General features: G+C 30.8%; 2 protein-coding genes across 3 annotated transcripts in view; one reads left to right on the top strand and one right to left on the bottom strand.

Moving 5' to 3' along the window:
- Positions 1 to 4812: 4812 nt before the first annotated feature.
- On the top strand, positions 4813 to 7978 carry LOC107484571 (NADPH-dependent aldo-keto reductase, chloroplastic). Of its 2 annotated transcripts, none has more exons than XM_052260048.1 (8): positions 4813 to 4992; positions 5076 to 5229; positions 5334 to 5384; positions 5936 to 6012; positions 6623 to 6710; positions 6814 to 7089; positions 7205 to 7450; positions 7563 to 7978. In XM_052260048.1, the coding sequence occupies exons 2-8, from the start codon at positions 5098 to 5100 to the stop codon at positions 7647 to 7649; spliced, it is 957 nt and encodes a 318-aa protein (XP_052116008.1). In that variant the 5' UTR covers positions 4813 to 4992; positions 5076 to 5097; the 3' UTR covers positions 7650 to 7978. The 2 variants fall into 2 exon arrangements, with proteins under 2 accessions (XP_052116008.1, XP_015960609.1); XM_016105123.3 differs by having other exon boundaries at positions 5070 to 5229.
- A 3634-nt stretch (positions 7979 to 11612) lies between these two features.
- Positions 11613 to 20026, bottom strand: part of LOC107484570 (delta-1-pyrroline-5-carboxylate synthase) — a gene marked incomplete in the record, with an annotated part of 9858 nt that continues 1444 nt past the window's right edge. Inside the window, 19 exon segments of the mRNA XM_016105122.3 lie at positions 11613 to 12001; positions 12338 to 12408; positions 12512 to 12578; positions 13335 to 13403; positions 13502 to 13652; positions 13829 to 13904; positions 13997 to 14100; positions 14450 to 14546; positions 14626 to 14712; positions 15027 to 15113; positions 15218 to 15307; positions 15566 to 15643; positions 15933 to 16097; positions 16426 to 16576; positions 17215 to 17492; positions 18128 to 18289; positions 18478 to 18580; positions 18829 to 18932; positions 19083 to 19106. Coding sequence (XP_015960608.1) covers positions 11920 to 12001; positions 12338 to 12408; positions 12512 to 12578; positions 13335 to 13403; positions 13502 to 13652; positions 13829 to 13904; positions 13997 to 14100; positions 14450 to 14546; positions 14626 to 14712; positions 15027 to 15113; positions 15218 to 15307; positions 15566 to 15643; positions 15933 to 16097; positions 16426 to 16576; positions 17215 to 17492; positions 18128 to 18289; positions 18478 to 18580; positions 18829 to 18932; positions 19083 to 19106 — 2046 coding nt within the window.

The raw sequence follows: 20026 nt of genomic DNA, 5'->3' as shown, positions 1-20026 counted from the left end.
AATTGTAACTTAAAAAGTTTCAATCTTTTAAGTTAAGTTTTGAATTCAACCAATTATATTTTTTTCGTATTATCTTTGTAAAATTAGGTAACTTTTTTGTTTAATTTAATTTAATATTATTTTATATTTGTTGATTCCTTAATTGATTGTCTTTTGACTAAAAAAATATTAAATAAGTATTATAAATTTTAATATTTATTTTTTAAATTTTTTTATACATATTTTACAGGATAAACATTCAATTTTTTATACAATCATAATGATAAAAAATCAAAGAATTAATACCTTTTTTAAGATGAAGGTTAATGTTCAAGAAGGAAAAAATATAACTTCTACAATATCAACACCTACTATAGATAGTTCTTCTACTTCAATGAATAATGAAGAAAGTGAGATACAACCTTCAAAGGTTCAAAGAGTTGTATCTAATGAGTTTGACCTTAATTCTTTTAAACGATATCCTGAAAAACGGCTTTAAATTTAGCAAGATAACCCAAATCAGAAAGATAAGATTAAACGAGCTTATCTTAAATGGGGATAATTTTCTTGAAATGATAAAACTCATAATATCTTACAATGATGCAGTTGTGAAAACTGTGTTAGAAAATGCTCCATATAATGCTAAGTATACTTCACATTAAATTAAAAAAAAAAATCTTGCATATTCTCACAAACAAGATGAGAAAGCATATTTGTGAAGAAATTGAGGATTCTAAATTTTGCATTGTAATAGATGAAACTCGTGATGAATCCAAAAAAGAACAAATGACACTTGTTTTAAAATTTGTTGATATACATAATTTTATTCAAGAGTATTTTTTTATCTTGTACATGTTGAAGATATGACATCATTAACTCTAAAACATAAACAGTGTAGCATTCTTTCTCAACATGGTCTTGATGTCTCTAATATACGTAGTCAAGGATATGATGATGCCAGCAACATGAAAGAGGAATAGAATGGGTTACAAGCATTATTCTTAAAAAATTGCCCTTATGTTCACTGTTTTGCTCATCGATTACAATTTGCATTAGTTGCTGCATCTAGAGAAGTTATTCTTGAGCATCAATTTTTTTTTTAAATTAACTTTCATCATTTGTTCTTTTAGTAAGTGACATAATGAGTTACACGTTGTTAAGATATATGAAATTGCCCATTTATTAAAGAGGAACCACAGGAACGGCGATGGGCCCCACAGTGCAGTGACAACGACATGATGACAGGCTCACTTGGTGAGTGGTTCAGCAACACAGCGACAATAACAGACTTAGCAGTGCAGTGACGGTGACGGGCTCGGCAATGCTGCGGCGACGACAGGCTCGGCGATGCCGCAACGAACTGTTATGGCAAGTGGCGCAGCTGAGCTTGGCTGTGATCTTTGAAGAAGAGGTGATTTTGATTGAGAGTTGGCAATAGAGGTGAGGGCGGTAAGAGTCTGTCGCAGCGACGGTGACGAACTGTGATGGCAAGTGGGAGTGGCGCAACTAAACTTGTCCGTGGCCTTTGGAGAAGAGTTAACTTTGGTCTTTGATTGAAGGTTGGCAACTGAAGGTGAGTGGGGGTGAGGGTTGAGGGAGTCGAAATCATATTTTTTTTTTGTGTGTGTGTGCGCGTGCGCATTACGGGGTAGTAAGGGCGGGCATTACAGGATAGTTAAGGGCAGGTTCACCATGAACCCGATCCCGCCTCCCGCCTCAACTACCTGTCCCAGGTGAAACTTGTTCTGCTTCAGTTCGGGTTTAAACCCGCTTCTGACTGGTAGGGGCGGGTCGGGTATCCGTGAGTTCGGGTACTCTTATGTACCACCCTATGCATATATTGCTTACATTACCCTTACTTTATTTGAGTTTGTATTGATCTTACATTTGATGAGTGTGCGTGCGTGTGTGTGCGCGTGCGTGCGTGTGTGTGTGCGTGCATGCGTGCGTGCATGACGGGGTAGCTAAGGGCGGGTTCACCATGAACCCGACTCCGCCTCCCGCCGCTCACCTACCTGTCCCAGTTGAAACTTGTTCTGCTCCGGGTCGGGTTTAAACCCGCTTCTGACTGCTAGGCCGGGTCGGGTATCCGCGAGTTCGAGTACTCCTATGTACCACCCTATGCATATATCGCTTACATTACCCTTACCTCATTTGAGTTTGTATTGATCTTACATTTGATGAAAGATATTATAGAAATAACTGATATTCTTTATCAAGCTTTATAAAAATAGTCTCAAAATATAGTTAATGATGTTAGTTCATTCTACAAAATACTTATCCAAAATATAAAAGATGACAGATGGAAAAAATTATTGAAAAATGTGAAATTATTTTATGAGCAACATGATATTCTAATTTATTATTTATGTGCTTCTTATGAAGCAAGACAGAGACGCTCGCGTCACCAAAAAGATCATACTACAATTGAACACTATTTTAGAGTGAAGATATTTTTAGTCACAATTGATAAGCAATTACAAGAGTTGAATAGCAGATTCAATGATCAAGCAATAAATCTACTAAATCTAAGCTCTAGTCTCATACTTAAGGATGGTTACAAAAATTTTGACATTGCTAAGATTTCTACTCTTATTGATAGTTACTATCTCGAAGACTTTACTCAGCAAGAGAATATTAATTTGTCTTTTTAGTTTCAACATTTTATTCTTGATGCTCATCAATATCCAGAAATGAAGAATTTATCAACTATTCATGAATTGTGTATATGTTTAACATAAACAAAAAAATCAAAAGTGTGTTACTTGATTGATATATTGATTCGTTGATTTTAACTCTTTCAGTTTTTATAGCTACTACAAAGTGATTATTTTCGCAATGAAAATAATGAACACAAGGTTAAGAAACAAGATGGTGGACGACTTTTTTATGGATAGTTTGATTATTTACATTGAAAAAGAAATTGTCAAAAAGTTTAGTTCTGATTCAATTATTGAAAATTTTAAGTCATTCAAAATTTGAAGAGTATCATTATAAACTGTTTTATATTTTTTATCCATGGAAATGTTAAATTTTTGGCCTCCTTAATTTTATTTTAAATTTCACTGTTGATTGGACTTGATAAAGTATTTTACTCAATTATAAATTTTTTTATTAATTTTTATTTGCTAACATTATAAAATATTATATACAATAGTCTAATCGCATTTATACATCAAAATTAAATTCTTCGTCTAAAATTTGAAAAAATATTCTAGAAAAAAATTAAAATATAAAAATTTTTTAAAACAAATTTATTCATCTTTATTTTTCAAAATTTGTTTTTTTTTTTTGAAAGTTGGAGCAAATTCACCTATTACATTGGCAAAATTGTAAATTTTGTTAAAGTTCGTCCATTTATGCGACAAATTTGCTTCTATTTTCGCACAATTTAAATTGTATTGGTATATTTTTATTTTTAATTTAAAATTTAAATAAATATAATTTAAATTAAAAATTTAATTTAATTTGATAACAATAAACGTAGTCATATTATTGTACTTTTATATGATTAATTATGTTTATTCAATTTTAAAAAAATTAACAGTTTAAAATCAATAACTTTAAATTAAAAAAATTAATATATTCGTATTATTTTTAAATTAAGAAATTTATAAATAAAACACTCTTATTATTTAAAATTTTTAAATTTAAATAAACATATTCATCTTATTTTAAATAAATGTTTATGGCCTTTAAGTATCTCAATAAAAAAGATGATTGTATATAATTCTTTAAATTAATAATATTAAATTGTCGTTTAAATATAACATTCATCTATATATATACACTCTAATATTATTAATTTAAAAAATTGTATATATTTATATTTTTTTGTTGAAATACTTCATACTTGACCGCTGACACTTTTTTTTTTTAAATAACATGAGAACGTTTATTTAAAGTAAGACTAATAGATTTATTGTCAACGAGTAATAATTCAAATGACATAGTCTTTCTGTATTTAATTAAGAGGTTGCGGGTTCGAGTCTCCTATCTTTAGTAAAAAAAAGACTAATAAATTTATTAAACTTTAAAAATTAAAAAATAAAAAATAATACAAGTACATTAATTTTTTAATTTAAAATTACCGATTTTAAACTGTTAATTTTTTTTTAAAATAAAATAAACATAATTTTTTAATACGACTACGTTTATTGTTATGAAATTAAATTAAAATTATAATTTACATTATAACTATTTAAATTTTAAATTAAAAAAATAAAAATAACCAATATAATCCAAATTCTATAAAATTAGAAACAAGTTCGCTACACCAATAGAAGAATTTGTTAGTTTCATTGAAATTCGTCGGTACGGTTAGCTTCAACAAAATCGATTCAATGGGTGAATTTAAGATCCGTTTGGAAAATTTTAGAAGTAATTTTTTTTTAATTTTTGACCTATGAAAAATAGTAGTATTAATGTTTAGTGCAATTTTTAAAATTAAATTACAATTTTTTAGTAAACTATTTAAGAGTTTATAGAGAAGTTAAAAAAAATGACTTATCTCATAATACTTTTATTTTTCATCACATTTTTATAAAATAAACACTTTTAGAGTTAAAAATCCAAATACAAAATAATTTACTTATAAGTTCCTTTTAACAGAATTATTTATTGTTTAAGTTATTTTATCAAAAAAACTTAATTAAGGGACCTTACTCTAACTTAAAATAATAAATTTTTAAAAATAAAGACCGAAAAAATTTGTTTTGGAAATATTTATTTTTTTAAATTTATTTCAGAAATTTTGCTAAGATTTGGTGTGTGTTACTCATGTTAATAAATACTTAACTAGGAATTCCCGTTGCCAAAAAGCGACTGGGTGGAGATAACTTCTTCCCCGTCTTTTATGTTCTCATTCATTGCTCCGCATTTCTTGTTAGAGAGCAGTGATCCATTTCTTATGCCTAAATCTTTGGTCCATTGCACAATAACACACCAACGTACACATTTATTTGCTTCAACAATTTAGCACTTACACTTAATCATAATCATCATCATCATAAGGTATGCATTTTTAGTGCATCTGATTCTTTAAGTTGGTTCGTAATTTTTTTATTTTAATTCTGATTCTCTTTCTTTAGGAGTAGTGTTTGTTGCAAATTTTTGGAAATGGATAAAAAAACAGCACACGGGCCTCTGTATTTTGATCTGAACACTGGAGGAAAGATACCGTCAGTTGGTCTTGGAACATGGAAAGCTCCTTCAGGTGAAGTTGGTAATGCTGTAATTGCTGCAGTCAAGGTGCTTCTCTTTTGAATTTCTTTTGTGCATTTGCTTTGTGATTTTTGTGCCAATTTCTATTTTGTTTCAATTGAAATGAAATTGTTGCAATGCTGTGTGTGCAGGCTGGCTATAGGCATATAGATTGTGCTAGGGTGTATGATAACGAAAAAGAGGTAAATTTTGGATCCTATTCCCGCAATTCTTTGTTGTTAAGAGATAAATAAGTTTGTTATAACTTGGAGTGTAAAATTTAATTTGATTTTATTTGTTTAGCTTAGAATTAGGTTTAGTTTCACGTCGGTTTAACCATGCTGTATGTACACAAAAAACCAACCACCAAATCATCCATATAGTATACATTTTGGAATATGAAATACACATTAAAAGTTGTATGAAATAACACATCTATATGTGTACACATAAAATTTATCAGTTTACTAGGAATCAATTACTTTTTGAGTAATGCTATACATCCAAGGTTAAAGGTTTGAACTTTTTATGAGCTGTTGCTATTCTTTGGCGAAAAAAAGTTGATTTCTAATATTTTCTCATATAATAAATTCTGGTATAACTCATACTTAAATTCAACTGTAACTCATATATAACCAGTATAAGATGAGAATCAGTCCCAAATTCTTTGCTTTAATAAAAATCTTAGCAGGCAAAATTTCTTTTGATTTTTGGTCAAGTTGATGCAAGGAATTTATATTTGAATTTGATGCAGGTAGGGGATGCGCTGAAAAAGCTATTTTCCACTGGGGTAGTACAGCGTAGTGATTTGTTCATAACATCAAAGATATGGTTTGTGTTATGAACTAGTTCTTCTCTTCAATTGACCAAACTTTTTAGTCTTCAATTTGTTTTCCCTAGATCAAGCCTTTGATGAAAGGACCCTTATGGATTTCATTCATTTATTTGATGTTGGATAAGGGAATTTATGTATAAAACCTTGGAAGATATTATTAAAAGATATTTTAGCATAAATGAGTCAAACACATATATGATCTGTGACATGATAGTGCTGTTTGATCATTTATTTGTTGTATTTGATATTGGATAAGGATCTCATTTACTATGAGTTTATGTATAAAGTGAGAGGGGGGAAAATCCACTATCAGATCACAGAAATTGCTTAGCAGACGAAATTTTGCGAGGATTCTATAGCCCAAATTAGGTGGAAGGAATAAAATAGGATAGATGCTATCCTTTTTATCTACCCATGATGATTTCTTGATTCAATAAGAATTTGCAAAATGTAGTCTGTTGTTAAAAGGGTGCATCATATTTCTATTGACTTTCTCGCTTAAAAACAAATCCATTTTAGGGAGCCGTTTTCCTTTGCTTTTAGTAATGAAATGAAAACCTGCAACTCACTTGGGATTTTATTTTATTGTGTTTTTATTCCATATAGGACTAGTGACTGTGCACCTGAAGATGTATCAAAGGCATTGACTAGGACTCTGGAGGATCTGCAGCTTGACTACATTGATCTATATCTTGTATGGTTCTTGATTTCGAACTTTTAGCCCTGCAACGCTGCTGAAACTAAAATCTTCCTTTATGAAATGGGCTGATCTTGATCTTGAGAGTATTTTGTCACAGATGCATTGGCCGTTCAGGACAAAGCCAGGTTCACGAGGTTGGGCTCCCGAGATCATGGCTCCATTGTGTCTTCCAGAGACATGGAATGCAATGGAAGGTTTATATGCCTCCGGTCAGGCACGGGCAATTGGGGTGAGCAACTTTTCCACCAAGAAGCTGCAAGACATGCTCCAATACGCTAAGGTTCCGCCAGCAGTTAACCAAGTGGAGTGCCACCCTGTGTGGCAACAACCTGCTCTTCACAATTTCTGCAAATCCACTGGTGTTCATCTCACAGTACTTTTCTTCCCATCTTATAACTTTATTTGTATGTTTAAAGGGTCTATTCCCTGTGATTTTGTTAACAACAAAAACATAAAACATAAAACATAAAAATGCTTTCTATATTCAGGCATATTCACCTTTAGGCTCTCCTGGGTCCTGGATAAAGGGGGAAATCTTGAAGGAACCAGTGTTGATTGATATTGCAAAACAACTTAACAAGACTCCGGCACAAGTGGCTCTTCGCTGGGGAATCCAAAGTGGCCACAGCGTTCTTCCGAAGAGTGTCAATGAATCTAGGATGAAGGAGAACCTTAGCTTATTTGATTGGTCCATCCCTCCCGAGCTCTTCTCAAAGTTCTCAGAGATTCATCAGGTTTGAATGCCCCTGAAAAGTGAAAACATACGAACTAATCATTCCTGTGACATGTTTTCAAGTTGTTGTCTGTTTTACTACAATTTTCTCATTCCTTTTATGTGTGATGCAGCAACGGTTACTTCGCGGGGACACTGCGGTGCACGAAACCTGTAGTCCTTACAAAAGTCTTGAAGAGTTGTGGGATGGAGAAATATGAAGTGCAATTTCTTTTGTGTTATAGAAGTATAGGATGTAATTTTAACAGTGTTTTTTTACTAATGCAAATTGTGGTAATGTCCTTTCTTGTGGTAATCTTTATCTTGTTAAAAACAATCAACCCTTGTTCCTAGGGGGTTTCACAGATGAACAGCAGATCAAAATTGTTTCATTCTTTATTTGGTTGAGACATTAAGCAATCCTTTTGTATAATGAGTTATTGTTATTTAAAAAAAAGTACAAGCCGAATAAACTATTTCAAAAAGCTTGTAGTTGCCCAAGGAAACCTATCAAAATTGTAAAAACTTTAACTAAAAGTTTTGACTATCATTCAGCAGGGATCTATACTTTCTATGTGAACTTTTGGTGTCAATAGCATGTGAGGAACGATCGATCCTCAAGGATAACGTACGCATTGAAGCCCTGGATTTTTTGCTCTTAATTGGCACCATGTAGCACTACTCTTTCATATGCATCGAACATCGATGATAGTTAAAACAATTTGCATTATAAGTATAGAGAAGCAAGTTTTAGCCCGTCAATATTAGCCAATTTTAGAGTTTAAATTTATAATTTAGGAATTAGAGTCGGGAGTTTATGATTGAGGATTTACAATTTAAGAAATTAATTTTAAAAAAGTTGGTCCCTAGCATTACTCATAACAATTTTAGCAACTAAATAAAGAGTTAATAATTAAAATTGTCTCTAAAAGATACTTCAATCTCTATTTTGGTCCCTGAAAAAACAAATTAACCAAATTCGTCCTCAAAATATTTAAAATTAATCATGTTATTCCTTCCATCACTTCTTTTACTAACATCGTTAATAAAAGCTAAAGTGGCAGTTAAGTTATATTTTTGGGTTATCTTTTGACTGTATTAGGCCAATAAGAACCCAAAACACTATTAGCAAACAGGTCATCCAACACCCACCCAACCCGAAACCAAACTACAACCCTGATCCTTTGTAATCAACTCCTGCAGCTTGGCGTTCTTCCATTGCTGTCGTTACAAGCTCGAACTCTGGCCGCCCACAAACTAAGAGTGTACATAGGACGGGGTAAAATCAGGTTTGTCCTAACCCAGATTCGATCCTAAATATACACTGGATCTATTTTTTGGACACTAACTCGATTCTAAACCCGATAAAACCTAAATATTTTCGGGCCATAATTATACCGGGTCCAAACCGGGTGAAAATCAGGCATTTAAATTTTTAACAATAATTTATAAAGAAACCTATTTATGATGCATTATTTATAAAGAAAAAACTTGTTCTTGAGGAGTTGATATTCATATTTAAACTTGAATTTGTCTATAAATTCTAGTTTGATTTCTTTGATCTATTTTCTAATTCAACAAGTATGGTTAAAAATAAAATAAGCTTATAATTAATATAACATAATATTGGAATTAATTTAAAACATATATACTTTTTTGAGACTGGATTCGCTTTGACTCCGATCCGACCCTAAATAATGATCGAGTATATTTTTGAGACCTGTACCCTAGACCCAATGAAATCACACCAAACTAGTCCCTAATATGTTCGGGTCCAGATCGGGTCTTTGGGTACACCCACAAACGGGAGTGGATCCTCTCCAGTTTAATCTCACCCTTCATTGCTCTCTCTCATATTTATTTTTGGTCCTACTTATAAAATTAATGGTGAGAGATCACACTTTATTCCCTCAAGTATTAAAAAAAATTGAGAGGATCCATTTCCATCGCAAACAACTTAGTGTGTGTTTGGATTAGAATTGGTCAAACTGGAGTTTGAAAGTGATTTTGTAAAATTGATTTTGGATAAAAGTGAATTTGTGCCTATATAATTTATGTTTGGCAATTCTATACTAAAATTGATTTTGATAAAATAAAATTGTTTAGATAATATTAGTTAAAATCACTTTTAGATAGATAATTAATTAATTACTAAAAAAAAGTATAATATTAAATTATAATATTATTTTTTAGTATATTTAATCTTTTTTTATACTTCTTTTAGTATATTTTTTATATAGTATTTTTTATAAAATTCTATTTTAGTTTGTTATAATTTTTTATTATTATAATAAAAATTAATATTTATTTATTAAATTAAAAATAACGTATAAAATAATATATTTTAATACTCATTATGAGTACTCTCAATAATCTTATTTTGTTTGCTATTTAGGATTCTAACTTTTTACTAATTATGTTTATATTATTATTTATCATTAATTTTTTATTTAATTTATCATTTTTAATAGGAACAATAATACATATTATAACAAATTCGAATAATAAACAGTTATAATAATAAATTTTACAATATTAAACAAAAAAATATTCTATAATTCTTTTAGTATTCTCAGTATTCTTTTATTTAGTATTATTTTGAACTGTAAAATTTTATTACTTATGATTCCATTGTTATCTATGATTAATTTTTTATTTACTTTATCATTTTTAACAAGAACAATAATTCATATTATAGCAGAATTACAATAACAAATTTAATAAAAAAAATCAAAATATAAAAGAAGTACTAAAAATTAAAAAAATTAATAATATTTGAAATAAGTTGAAACAAATTTGAAAACTCTTTTGGAAAAAATTAATAACTAATAAAGATTATCAAAAATTAACGCAAGTTGCAGTGAAAGCAGAAGCAACAATTTTTTGCTTCTAATAAACACTCTTTTATTATGCAAAATCACTTCTGTATTTAAAAAAAAAAAGGTTGCCAAATATTAGAATGCAGTGTTCAAAAAAATTCAACACATTTTTATCCTCTCTAACGTGTTTGTTCCCTTCCATGAGCGGTGCTTGTAGCTACCATTAAGAATGATGCTGAGGGTACTTGTCTTTGCCCTTCTCCGTCGTTGAAAGTCCGATCCCGCAGTGGCAAGGTCGCCTGTTCGTCACCGGAAGTTACATTTCTAACACAAAAACCCTCACTCATTACCCATCTTCTCCCTTGCTGATTCTGTTCCTCAGTACTAAAATTCCATAGTCATGGATGTCGTTCTCTCCTGAAATTCCCAACTTGATTTTTTTATTAAGATTAATTATTATATATATGATCTCAGTTGCAGTTAGAGCACAACAGAAATAGAAAAAAAAAATCACAAAAGAGAGGGCCTACCTGAATTGACGTCACGGCAGAGCAGAGAAGCAGGGGAGGAGAGTGATGCTCCTGGCTCAGCCTTCTTCTTCGATGCGTGAGTGAGAAAAGGAGAAGGCGACTGAGAAAGCGATGGAGCAACGAGAATCGCGTGCAGGGGTGGCTTCGACTAGCGACAGCGGAGGTGACGAGACCACTGTGCATTGTGCAACGGCAGTGAGGCTTCTCTATCCGTTAGCGGTGCAAGAAGAAGAGCGAATGAGAACGCTTGTTCAAGAGATGAAGAGTGCAAAACGAAGTGTTTGCTATGCTACGCTGTCATTTCACGTTGCAGATTAACAGCAGCGTCAAGAAACTATCATATGGATGAACTTGACTAAAAAAAATTATTTGGAAACGAATTTGATTAATTTATTTTTTTAAGAATGAAAAGGGAGATCGAGATATTTTGGGAAGACGATTTTCACTATTAACTCGACTAATAAACTAGGCTACTGAAGATAATGCTTAGATTTACCATGTAACAACATGGTCTAAGCTTCTGAAAATTAGCTTCTTTGCTACCCTAAGTGAAGAGATAGAGCATTTGTATTAACATTTCTTGATGTAGACGTGTGTGTAAATTTTGTTACACCATAGCATTTGGCATGAATTTTGACCAATATGTGTTAGATTTGGTGGTGCATGGTTAATTAATTAATTCACTGCAAAAGCAAAACAAACCGTATAATACACATTTGTGGGAATAAGAAGTGGCCTAAGAAAACAGTTAATCGTAATAATAATAATAACATATTCAAGTTCACAAGCAATTGTTCCTTCACATTACTAGTGTGGTGTCAGCTTTGTTATTCCATTGTAGTATCACAGTCTCTAGTAACTAGTAACATTTCATCAAAGATCAACATAGTTAAACAATATCGTTCATACAAAGAAAAAAAAGGAAAAGGAAAAAGTGGAAGTAAATTGTGATAAGGTTGTACACTGCTAGCTAGCATCACAGCAACTTCTGTATATTTAAATACAACAGATAAAAGCTGCTGGATTGAGGATAATAATAATAATAATAATAATAATAATAATAATAATAATAATAATAATAATAATACATAGCCAATATATATTTAGCTTCAAAACTATCCTTTTGTTTTAGAGATATATAATCATGCTATGATTGGAAGTTCCTTGTGAGTGTAAGTGACCCCTCGATCACCGTCTACCACTTGCCCACTCCCTCTCAATATCCTGCAACAAATTGTATCATTTATCGTAAATATTATTTGTTGAATTGAAAACTATTTATTAGTTCGTAACTCATGCAAATAGTTTTAGTCACAAAAAAAAAAAAAAACTCATGCAAATAGTTTATAATTGTAATTTAAAAAAAGTTGATAAGTTCTTGAAAGCAGATAAGGAAACAAAATTAAACATAATAAAACATACAACAGTTTATTTTATTTTTTGAACATACAACAGAATAACGGAAAATGTTTTCTCAGTTAGCCTGTTGGTGGTGCTAATATTTTATTTTATTTTTAAAGTAATAAAAATAAATCAAGAAAAAAGTGCAGGAGTCCATACCATTTACTAGTTAATAACCCCTCAACTCCTACAGGGCCTCGAGCATGAATTCTGCTGGTGCTTATTCCAACCTGATCAGTGATCAATAATAATAATAATAAAGAAAACGAATAACATTTGAGAAACTAAATGTGATTATTGCAAACACAATGTCATTTCTAGAAGATACACCACCTCTGCTCCAAGACCAAAGCGTGCTCCATCACAGAACCTTGTACTTGCATTGTGGAATACAGCAGCACTATTTGTTTATCAGGACAAAATAAAACAAAATTATCAACGTAAAGTAAAGAACATGACTTATTCAAAAAATATTAGCCAAAATATTAACCTTGTACCTTCTACAGGCTGTTTTTTTTTGTCTACCTAACATTACCCTATTCATATTCATGGGAAAGTTATATGTAGAAATTCCATGAAACATTAATGTCATTCAATGTAAAGATATTGAATTATGTTTCAAACAAAATTAGATGCATTTAAATAATAGAAATATATTGACAATGAACATAGAAACTCCTTTGGTTGTGGTGACACAAACATAGACAAAGTTTTATGTCTCAGAGAAAGAATTATTTCAAAGGCATGGATGGTATTCATGGAACATATCATCCTGGAATAATGAAGGACACCATTGATAAATACTTTTTTCTTCTTCTATTGGAAAACTAACATTGTTATATCCTAAGTTTATGATTAGAGATAAATGAATAAAGAAAAAGAGGGACTTGTTTGCAAATATAAATTTCTAAGGATTGTTTTAAAAATACATTAAAACTAGAATTTAATAGTTTTTAACTAGGACCACTTAATAATCTCAAACATAATGGGACCATCTAATCCTTTGCCCAAAAGAAGAATCCTATATCTGTTTTATTTGTCGTTGTGTTAGTATTTCTATCTCGGAGATAGAATCTAAATGCATCTTTATTTTCTATTGCCATTATTTAACATCAAAGGTTAAACAATATGGAAAAGAATAAAAACGTATAGGTACCTATCAACTCGACGTAAGAAAGTTTCAGCAACTTCAGGGTCTTCTGTAACAATGCATTCAGTATGAGAACTGCAACATGGTAAAGAAATTAATTTTAGCATAGCAATTATGCCTATGACTTCAGAAAAATCAAAACAATGAAAAATAAGCAAAAGAAACTAGCATGCCTTCCATATTGATGTATGTGATCAATGGCAGCAGATACATCATCAACAATTTCAACTGTGCATGCTGGTGAGCTATACTCCTTATGGAAAGAACTTGTTTTAGTAATGTTCAATAAGCCACTTGCTCTTGGTCCACCATATAGTTCAACACCTGCCAAAAAGGGTATTAAAAATGATTAATTCTTTTTATTACATTACGTGATAACATTAGATTTGATATCTGTGCAAATTTTTATGTTTATAATGCATAAAAGTTAAACTCTTGAGAAATTAATTTTGAGTGAATATTGTTCATTATAACTAAATCCATTTATATTAAGCTGAAACCTTCTTTTGTGAGTTCAGCAACAAGTTGATTAAGTCCACCAGTTTCTGACAGATCCTTGTGTACAAGAAGGGTTTCCTAATAAAATCAGCACAAAATATATTATAATAAGCACAGTCCTTTAACTCAATTTATATCAATTATTTCCAAGTGACGAGATTTGTAATTACCATTGCATTGCAAGCTGCAGGATAATCAATCTTTGCATCCTTAACAATCTGCTTCGCCATATCAATATTAGCAGCTTTGTCAACATACACATGACAAATTCCATCTGCATGAAAAAAAAAAAATGAAAACTTGATAGAATCATAATTTATATTTGGAGTAACGTTCACTTGGGACTTTGATCCCTGAGTTTGTAAATATGATTAATCCTTGATATTTTGAAATTGTAATTCTATTGGTTATTTTAGTTTAGCCATTATGGATTTACTAATGTGTCGTGTTAAGTGACACATGGCATGTCACATCAGTTGAAAATGTCATGTGTAACTTAACATGAGACATCAACTAATACCTAACGAAAGAACTAAAATAATGACGAAAAAATGCTCAATTAAAAATGTAGGGGGACCAAAATGAAGCTTTAGCCTTTTAAGAAACTTGATGTGTCACATTACCAGAATGACCGAGGACAGGAATCTTTGTTGATTCCTTGATTTGAGAAACAAGCTTGTTACTGCCTCTGGGGACAACAAGATCTATCACATCATCAAGCTGTTGCAGAGTATAATTAGTTTGATAAACATCATCTGGACAAATAATTGTTAGAAGTATTACTTGTATTTTTATCAACCTTAAGCAAATCTGGGATCTCTTCCCTTGAAGTCACAAGTCCTATAAGTTTGTCACCAACTTTTTCTGGAATAGCTGAAGTAATAACCTGCAAGAAGTAATGAAATCTTAAATATGATATATGTTTCAAATAAACACATAGTTCTGATTCAGATTAATCAGATAAAACAACAATCTCATATATAAAATAAAGGGTTATTTGCATTTTATCTTCATGAGCTTTATGTTATGTGTGCTTTAGATCCACTCAATCGAATTTAAAATAAATGTATAATATCCTTTCTTTGCAAATTGCCTCCTTTGATCATTCCAAAATATGCAACTTGGTACCATAAATTTTGATAGATTTATATTATTTTAAATAACAATTAATAGAAAATGACCTAAAATGAAGGAACTTACCTTGTGTAAGGCAGCATTTGATCTTTTGGCTTCCTTTCCACCTTTAAGCAATAAACCATTTCCACTTCGAACTGCCAAAGCAGCAATCTATGATTCCGTATCAACAAACATGTTAATCATCAATGTTTTAACACAACAATACAAATTCACACCATGAAAAGGACTAAGAAGGATGGTATTTTTATTGTAACCTGGACAAGGGCATCTGGTCGTGACTCAAAAATAACTAGGACAACACCCAAAGGACACGATATTCGCTCCAGTGTGAGTTTATCTGCTAGCTGGATACAAATAGCACTAGTCAGAAACTAATACGTAGCAATCAAATAATAAATCTTACCAACTTATACCGTTTTTTAATAACTTTGCATACTGTATGAATTTTATCAATCTAACCATTGAATCATGTCATATAATCTTGAAGAATCAAGGTTATCAAATTTAAGAAAATTCAGACATTAATACATATGTGATCTAATAATAGTGTCACTTGTATTTTTATAAAAAAAATATATATGTAGATATAAGGGAGTTTTGACCTCAATTCTCTTTAAAATCTGACCAATAGGTTCCTTCATGTCTGCCAACATTCGAACAGATTTCACAAGCCCAGCAATCTGAAAATACAGAAAGTATAGGTAAGACACAAGGAACATGATCAAATAAAGAAAAAAAGAATTCACAACAGTGACAGATCCAAGTAAGCAATGTCTCCCAGCGTGCCGAATCACATGTTAAATTCATAATTACATGTTACCTAACTGGTGAATTCATGTTACTAAATCAATTGTAAGCAATGTCACATACGTAATATATACATATAACATTTCTCTTTAAGTCAATGATCTAAACAAGAGGGCATAGTTATGTTTCAGTATTTTCACTTTTAAGTGATAAAATTCTTGCCTTCTCAGGCTTGAGGGCCAAACGAGAGATGAGTGATTTTTCCAATCCAGCAAGCTCTGCATCAGCAATATCAACTCCATTCTCTTCCATTATCAAGCTTAGATTGTTCTCTAGTGCATCTGCCACTGCTAGCAATATCTTCCTCCTTTCTTCAGAGTTTAAAGACTGAAGTGGAAAAGAAAAATCCCAATATAGTACCAATGAGACTACCAATTATCAATTCAAGTGTATCATTATTAGCAATAACCAAAAAGGCAACTAGAAGTACTAGAAGGTTAATTGCATAAAAATGCAATCGTTACTTGGATTTAGCTAATATGTGCCAGCACAAGTTAATGTTACTGATTAAAAAAATTTATATAGAAAAAAATACAAAGTTTAAATTTTCAATGTATTTGTTATTCATTTATTTAAGTAAAAGTTTAAAAACTTCTACTAATAGTAACTGTAACTTGTTCTTAGAATACATGTTAGCTAAACCCTTGTTACTTACTTGAAGTCGTCTTGAACAATCACGTGCTGAAATTGCCATCTCACGTGCACTCACTTGCTTTATGTGGGCCCACAGATGTGCATCTTTGTGGAAAACAGTGCCAATTCTATCTCCTTGGAGTACTCTTATGATGTTGTCTGTTGCATAGCCACTTCAAAAGAGGTTCAAGATAATGAAAGCCATTAAAAATATGAAAAATCCACAAGTATGATTGTATTTTGTACATATAAAAAGAATGAATATTGCTCAAAATGAAAATTTAATTTGTTATCATTTTGGTTAATTTAATTCTGACCATGTTAAACAAAATAGAAACTTATTGGCTAACAAACATGGCAAACAAGTGCATGGGATGCAACATTTATAATGGGGAATAAATTAGACCAGTTAATAGAGATAGATATAGTTACAGTAGAAAATTGTATTAATATTAGTGATTATTGATTATAATGGACATTATGTGATTCTTTGTGTTTCTCGTTCTCTCAAATTTCCTTTAATTCTTTGATTTCATCCGTAATTTATTCGATCTTCCACATAATTAATTTCTCTTAAATGTGAAACGAAAAAAAGGTACGGTAAGTGTTACATAGATATTCAATCATGTATTGTTACGTCAAACGTTTAATTCAATAATCTATTATATCAAGTCATACAACACACCCAAATTTAATTGTAAAACAATATTAAAAGTCTTTTACACTGTTTATAAATGCATAGCAATCAACCCTTTTTTATACCAGCAAGATCATACCAAAAGAAATGATAATCATAAATTAAAAAGAGTACCTAGTAATGATGACCGGGGTGCCAGCATAAGCAGCACAAACAGCAGCATTAACTTTGGCAGTCATACCCCCTCTCCCCAATCTTGATTTGTCTCCAAAAGTGATTTCCTTTTGATGCTTTTCTTTCACATATGTATCAATTAGCTTTGAGTTTGGGTCAGATGGAGGGCCACTATAAAGGCCTTCAACATCACTCAACAGAACAAGAAGATCAGCCTTTAGTTCCAATGCTAATAAACCAGCCAAACTGTCATTGTCCCAGAATATACCAGATGAGTCCTGCGGGCAGTGCTTGCAATTAAATGTAATTGTATGTCATAAAACCAAGATAACCAAAGTTTCTTGTTTCAAATGTAATTTGTCACAAAGAACAGCTCTGGCTTAAGATGCATCAATCATAAGTCAAGTTCTGAAAATCGAACCAGTTATCGAACCAATGATTAGAGGTTCAAAGATTCAATCGATGTTCAAGCGGGACTGAACCGGATATAATAATATAATATATTTATGTATAAAATATGCATTTATTTAAAAAAATTGTAATTTATTATTTTAAACAGGTTAAGCATTAAAAAATCACAGCGATTCAATTGGTTAATCAGTTTTTAAACCTATTTTTTCGATTTTTGACCAGTTCTTTCCAAAAGATTTTTTTACCTCGATTCAGACTAGTTTGATAACTAATTTTTGATTAATTAGGTTGAACCGACTGATATTCGGTCCGGTTCTCAGAACCATAATCATAGTAAATTACATTGATCTCCCGCTAAGATTAATTGATGTTACAGGTAACACTTATTGATTTGTTATATTAGAAAGTTGAATGTAATTTATAACAAGAAAATCTTAGATGTGCGCATGAATATATATGAGTGATTTCAAATGAAGAAATGTGATAAGGAAAATCAAGATACCTCATATGGTGCCTTCCTAGTACTAACAGCATCATTTTCATTGAAAATGGGGATAACTCTTAAATTCAATAGTGAGTGCACAGTGTCTGAAAGTTGTTTTCTGAAACCTGCATCCCTAAAGAAGCCATCATTCACAAGAAGTTGGGATGAAGTCACATCAAGCTGCACCAACCAAATCATAATATATCAGCATCAATAATCAATAACTAAGGAGGAAACTATATTATGAGATCAATCAAAGAAACACTAGTTAATACATTCTTGAATCTGCATAAGGATATACCAAAGAGTGATGGTTATAGATATAAAGATATTAGGAATCCATATTATAGGTTCAAATGCTTAAGCACCTGGCTGAACATGGTATCATAGAGAGCCATAAGACTACTCTGCCCAACGGCTGCACATGCTTTTCCATCGAATTCACCTTGTGGCTTTTGAAGATCCGAAAAACTGCATAATAAGTAATTAAATCAGTTATTTTAGGGTTAAGATTTTCTTGCTTGCTCTCTTAAAATCAACCTATTCTAAACATGAAATCCCTTAAATCTCATTGAGGTCAAACCCTAATTAAACAATTAGGAGCATGCTCAGATTGTGCTAATAAAAAAACTTGAGTAATTTATTGAAACTCAATCGATTCTCTTATGTCTGATATAAGAAAATATCATTCTACAAATTCATGTAAGGAAAGCATGAACCTGCTATTGGCCAATCTGCGATATCTTAGTCTTTGACGTCCAAGGCCGACAGCACCTGAAGTCACTAATATAACCTCATATCCCCTAGAATTTAATTCTTTAAGCTGCAAGAAAACATAATTCTAAAGTCACAACAAAAGTTACATGAGCAGAGTAAGGATTTTAACCATATTTGGATCTGGTTTGGAGTATCTATGGTATTAGTCAATATTATTCTAAGTGGTTTGACACTGCATCATGCTCTACGGCTTTACCTGCTCACAAAGAGCTCCAAGTCTCTTTTATAAATACAAATTATAATTTATTATTTGTTTGTTAAAAACTTGGAAATTTCTTTTACTAAATATCTTAATAAAATTAATCATAAATATCTCTTACTCGCTCATTCTCTCATAGTTTTGCAATTTCTTTTACGATTTTAAATTTAAATCTTCTTTATTGTTTTGCAGAAGTCCTTCATACCACTATTTATTTATTAAATATGCATGTGGTCTGTCATTTGTGGATAGCAGGAGATTCTGTCTGACAAACAAAGAGTGGCTTTAACATGTTTGTTAAAAAAATTATTAAATGATAGAAAGATTAATTTTCTGACAATAATAAATTTAAAAAATTTTAAAATAATAAAAATTTATTAAAAACTTAAATATCAAATTTAAAATTTTGATGATTCACTTCAATAAAATGAATATGCTTTCGAGACTTTTAATTCGCATCAAGAGATCTGCCAACCAGGAGATTGGTAAGACATGATAATAAAAAATAAAATATATTAAATTTAAATCACCTTTATTTTATTTTTGATTTTGAAAGAATAAAAAAATTTAGAAAAAAAAATAATAGCTTCATGATAAAAGGGTGATGTATCAACAGATAGATAAAGATTTGTAATATAGTGGTACGTTTTACGAAGGATAGCAACTACAAATTTTAGCCCTCAGAAGACTAATTTAGGATAAGGTCCAAAAGAGGGGGACTACTTTAGGATGGGTAACTTTTCTTTTTCTGTTTTCTTTTTTCCTTGTTATAAATTTCCGTTAATAAATGAAATGATATTTGTACACTAAAATTAATTATTAATATATTTATGTATAAATATATATGTAATTTAATTTATTTTTAATATATATTTATATTTTAATATATATTTTAATATTAATAACTAATTTTAATAACTAATTTTAATGCACACGTACCA

Source organism: Arachis duranensis, chromosome 4 (assembly GCF_000817695.3).
Source record: "Arachis duranensis cultivar V14167 chromosome 4, aradu.V14167.gnm2.J7QH, whole genome shotgun sequence".
Lineage (NCBI taxonomy): Eukaryota > Viridiplantae > Streptophyta > Magnoliopsida > Fabales > Fabaceae > Arachis > Arachis duranensis.
Note: the sequence above shows the minus strand (reverse complement) of the source record. Positions and strands in the feature narration are given on the sequence as shown.

Excerpts from the sequence above, each read along its gene's own strand:
- LOC107484571 (XM_052260048.1), top strand. The coding sequence starts at position 5,098 with ATGGATAAAAAAACAGCACACGGGCCTCTGTATTTTGATCTGAACACT. Across the intron at positions 5,385-5,935 it reads TGTATGATAACGAAAAAGAG|GTAGGGGATGCGCTGAAAAA; the intron begins GTAAATTTTGGA and ends AATTTGATGCAG. Across the intron at positions 6,013-6,622 it reads TTCATAACATCAAAGATATG|GACTAGTGACTGTGCACCTG; the intron begins GTTTGTGTTATG and ends TATTCCATATAG.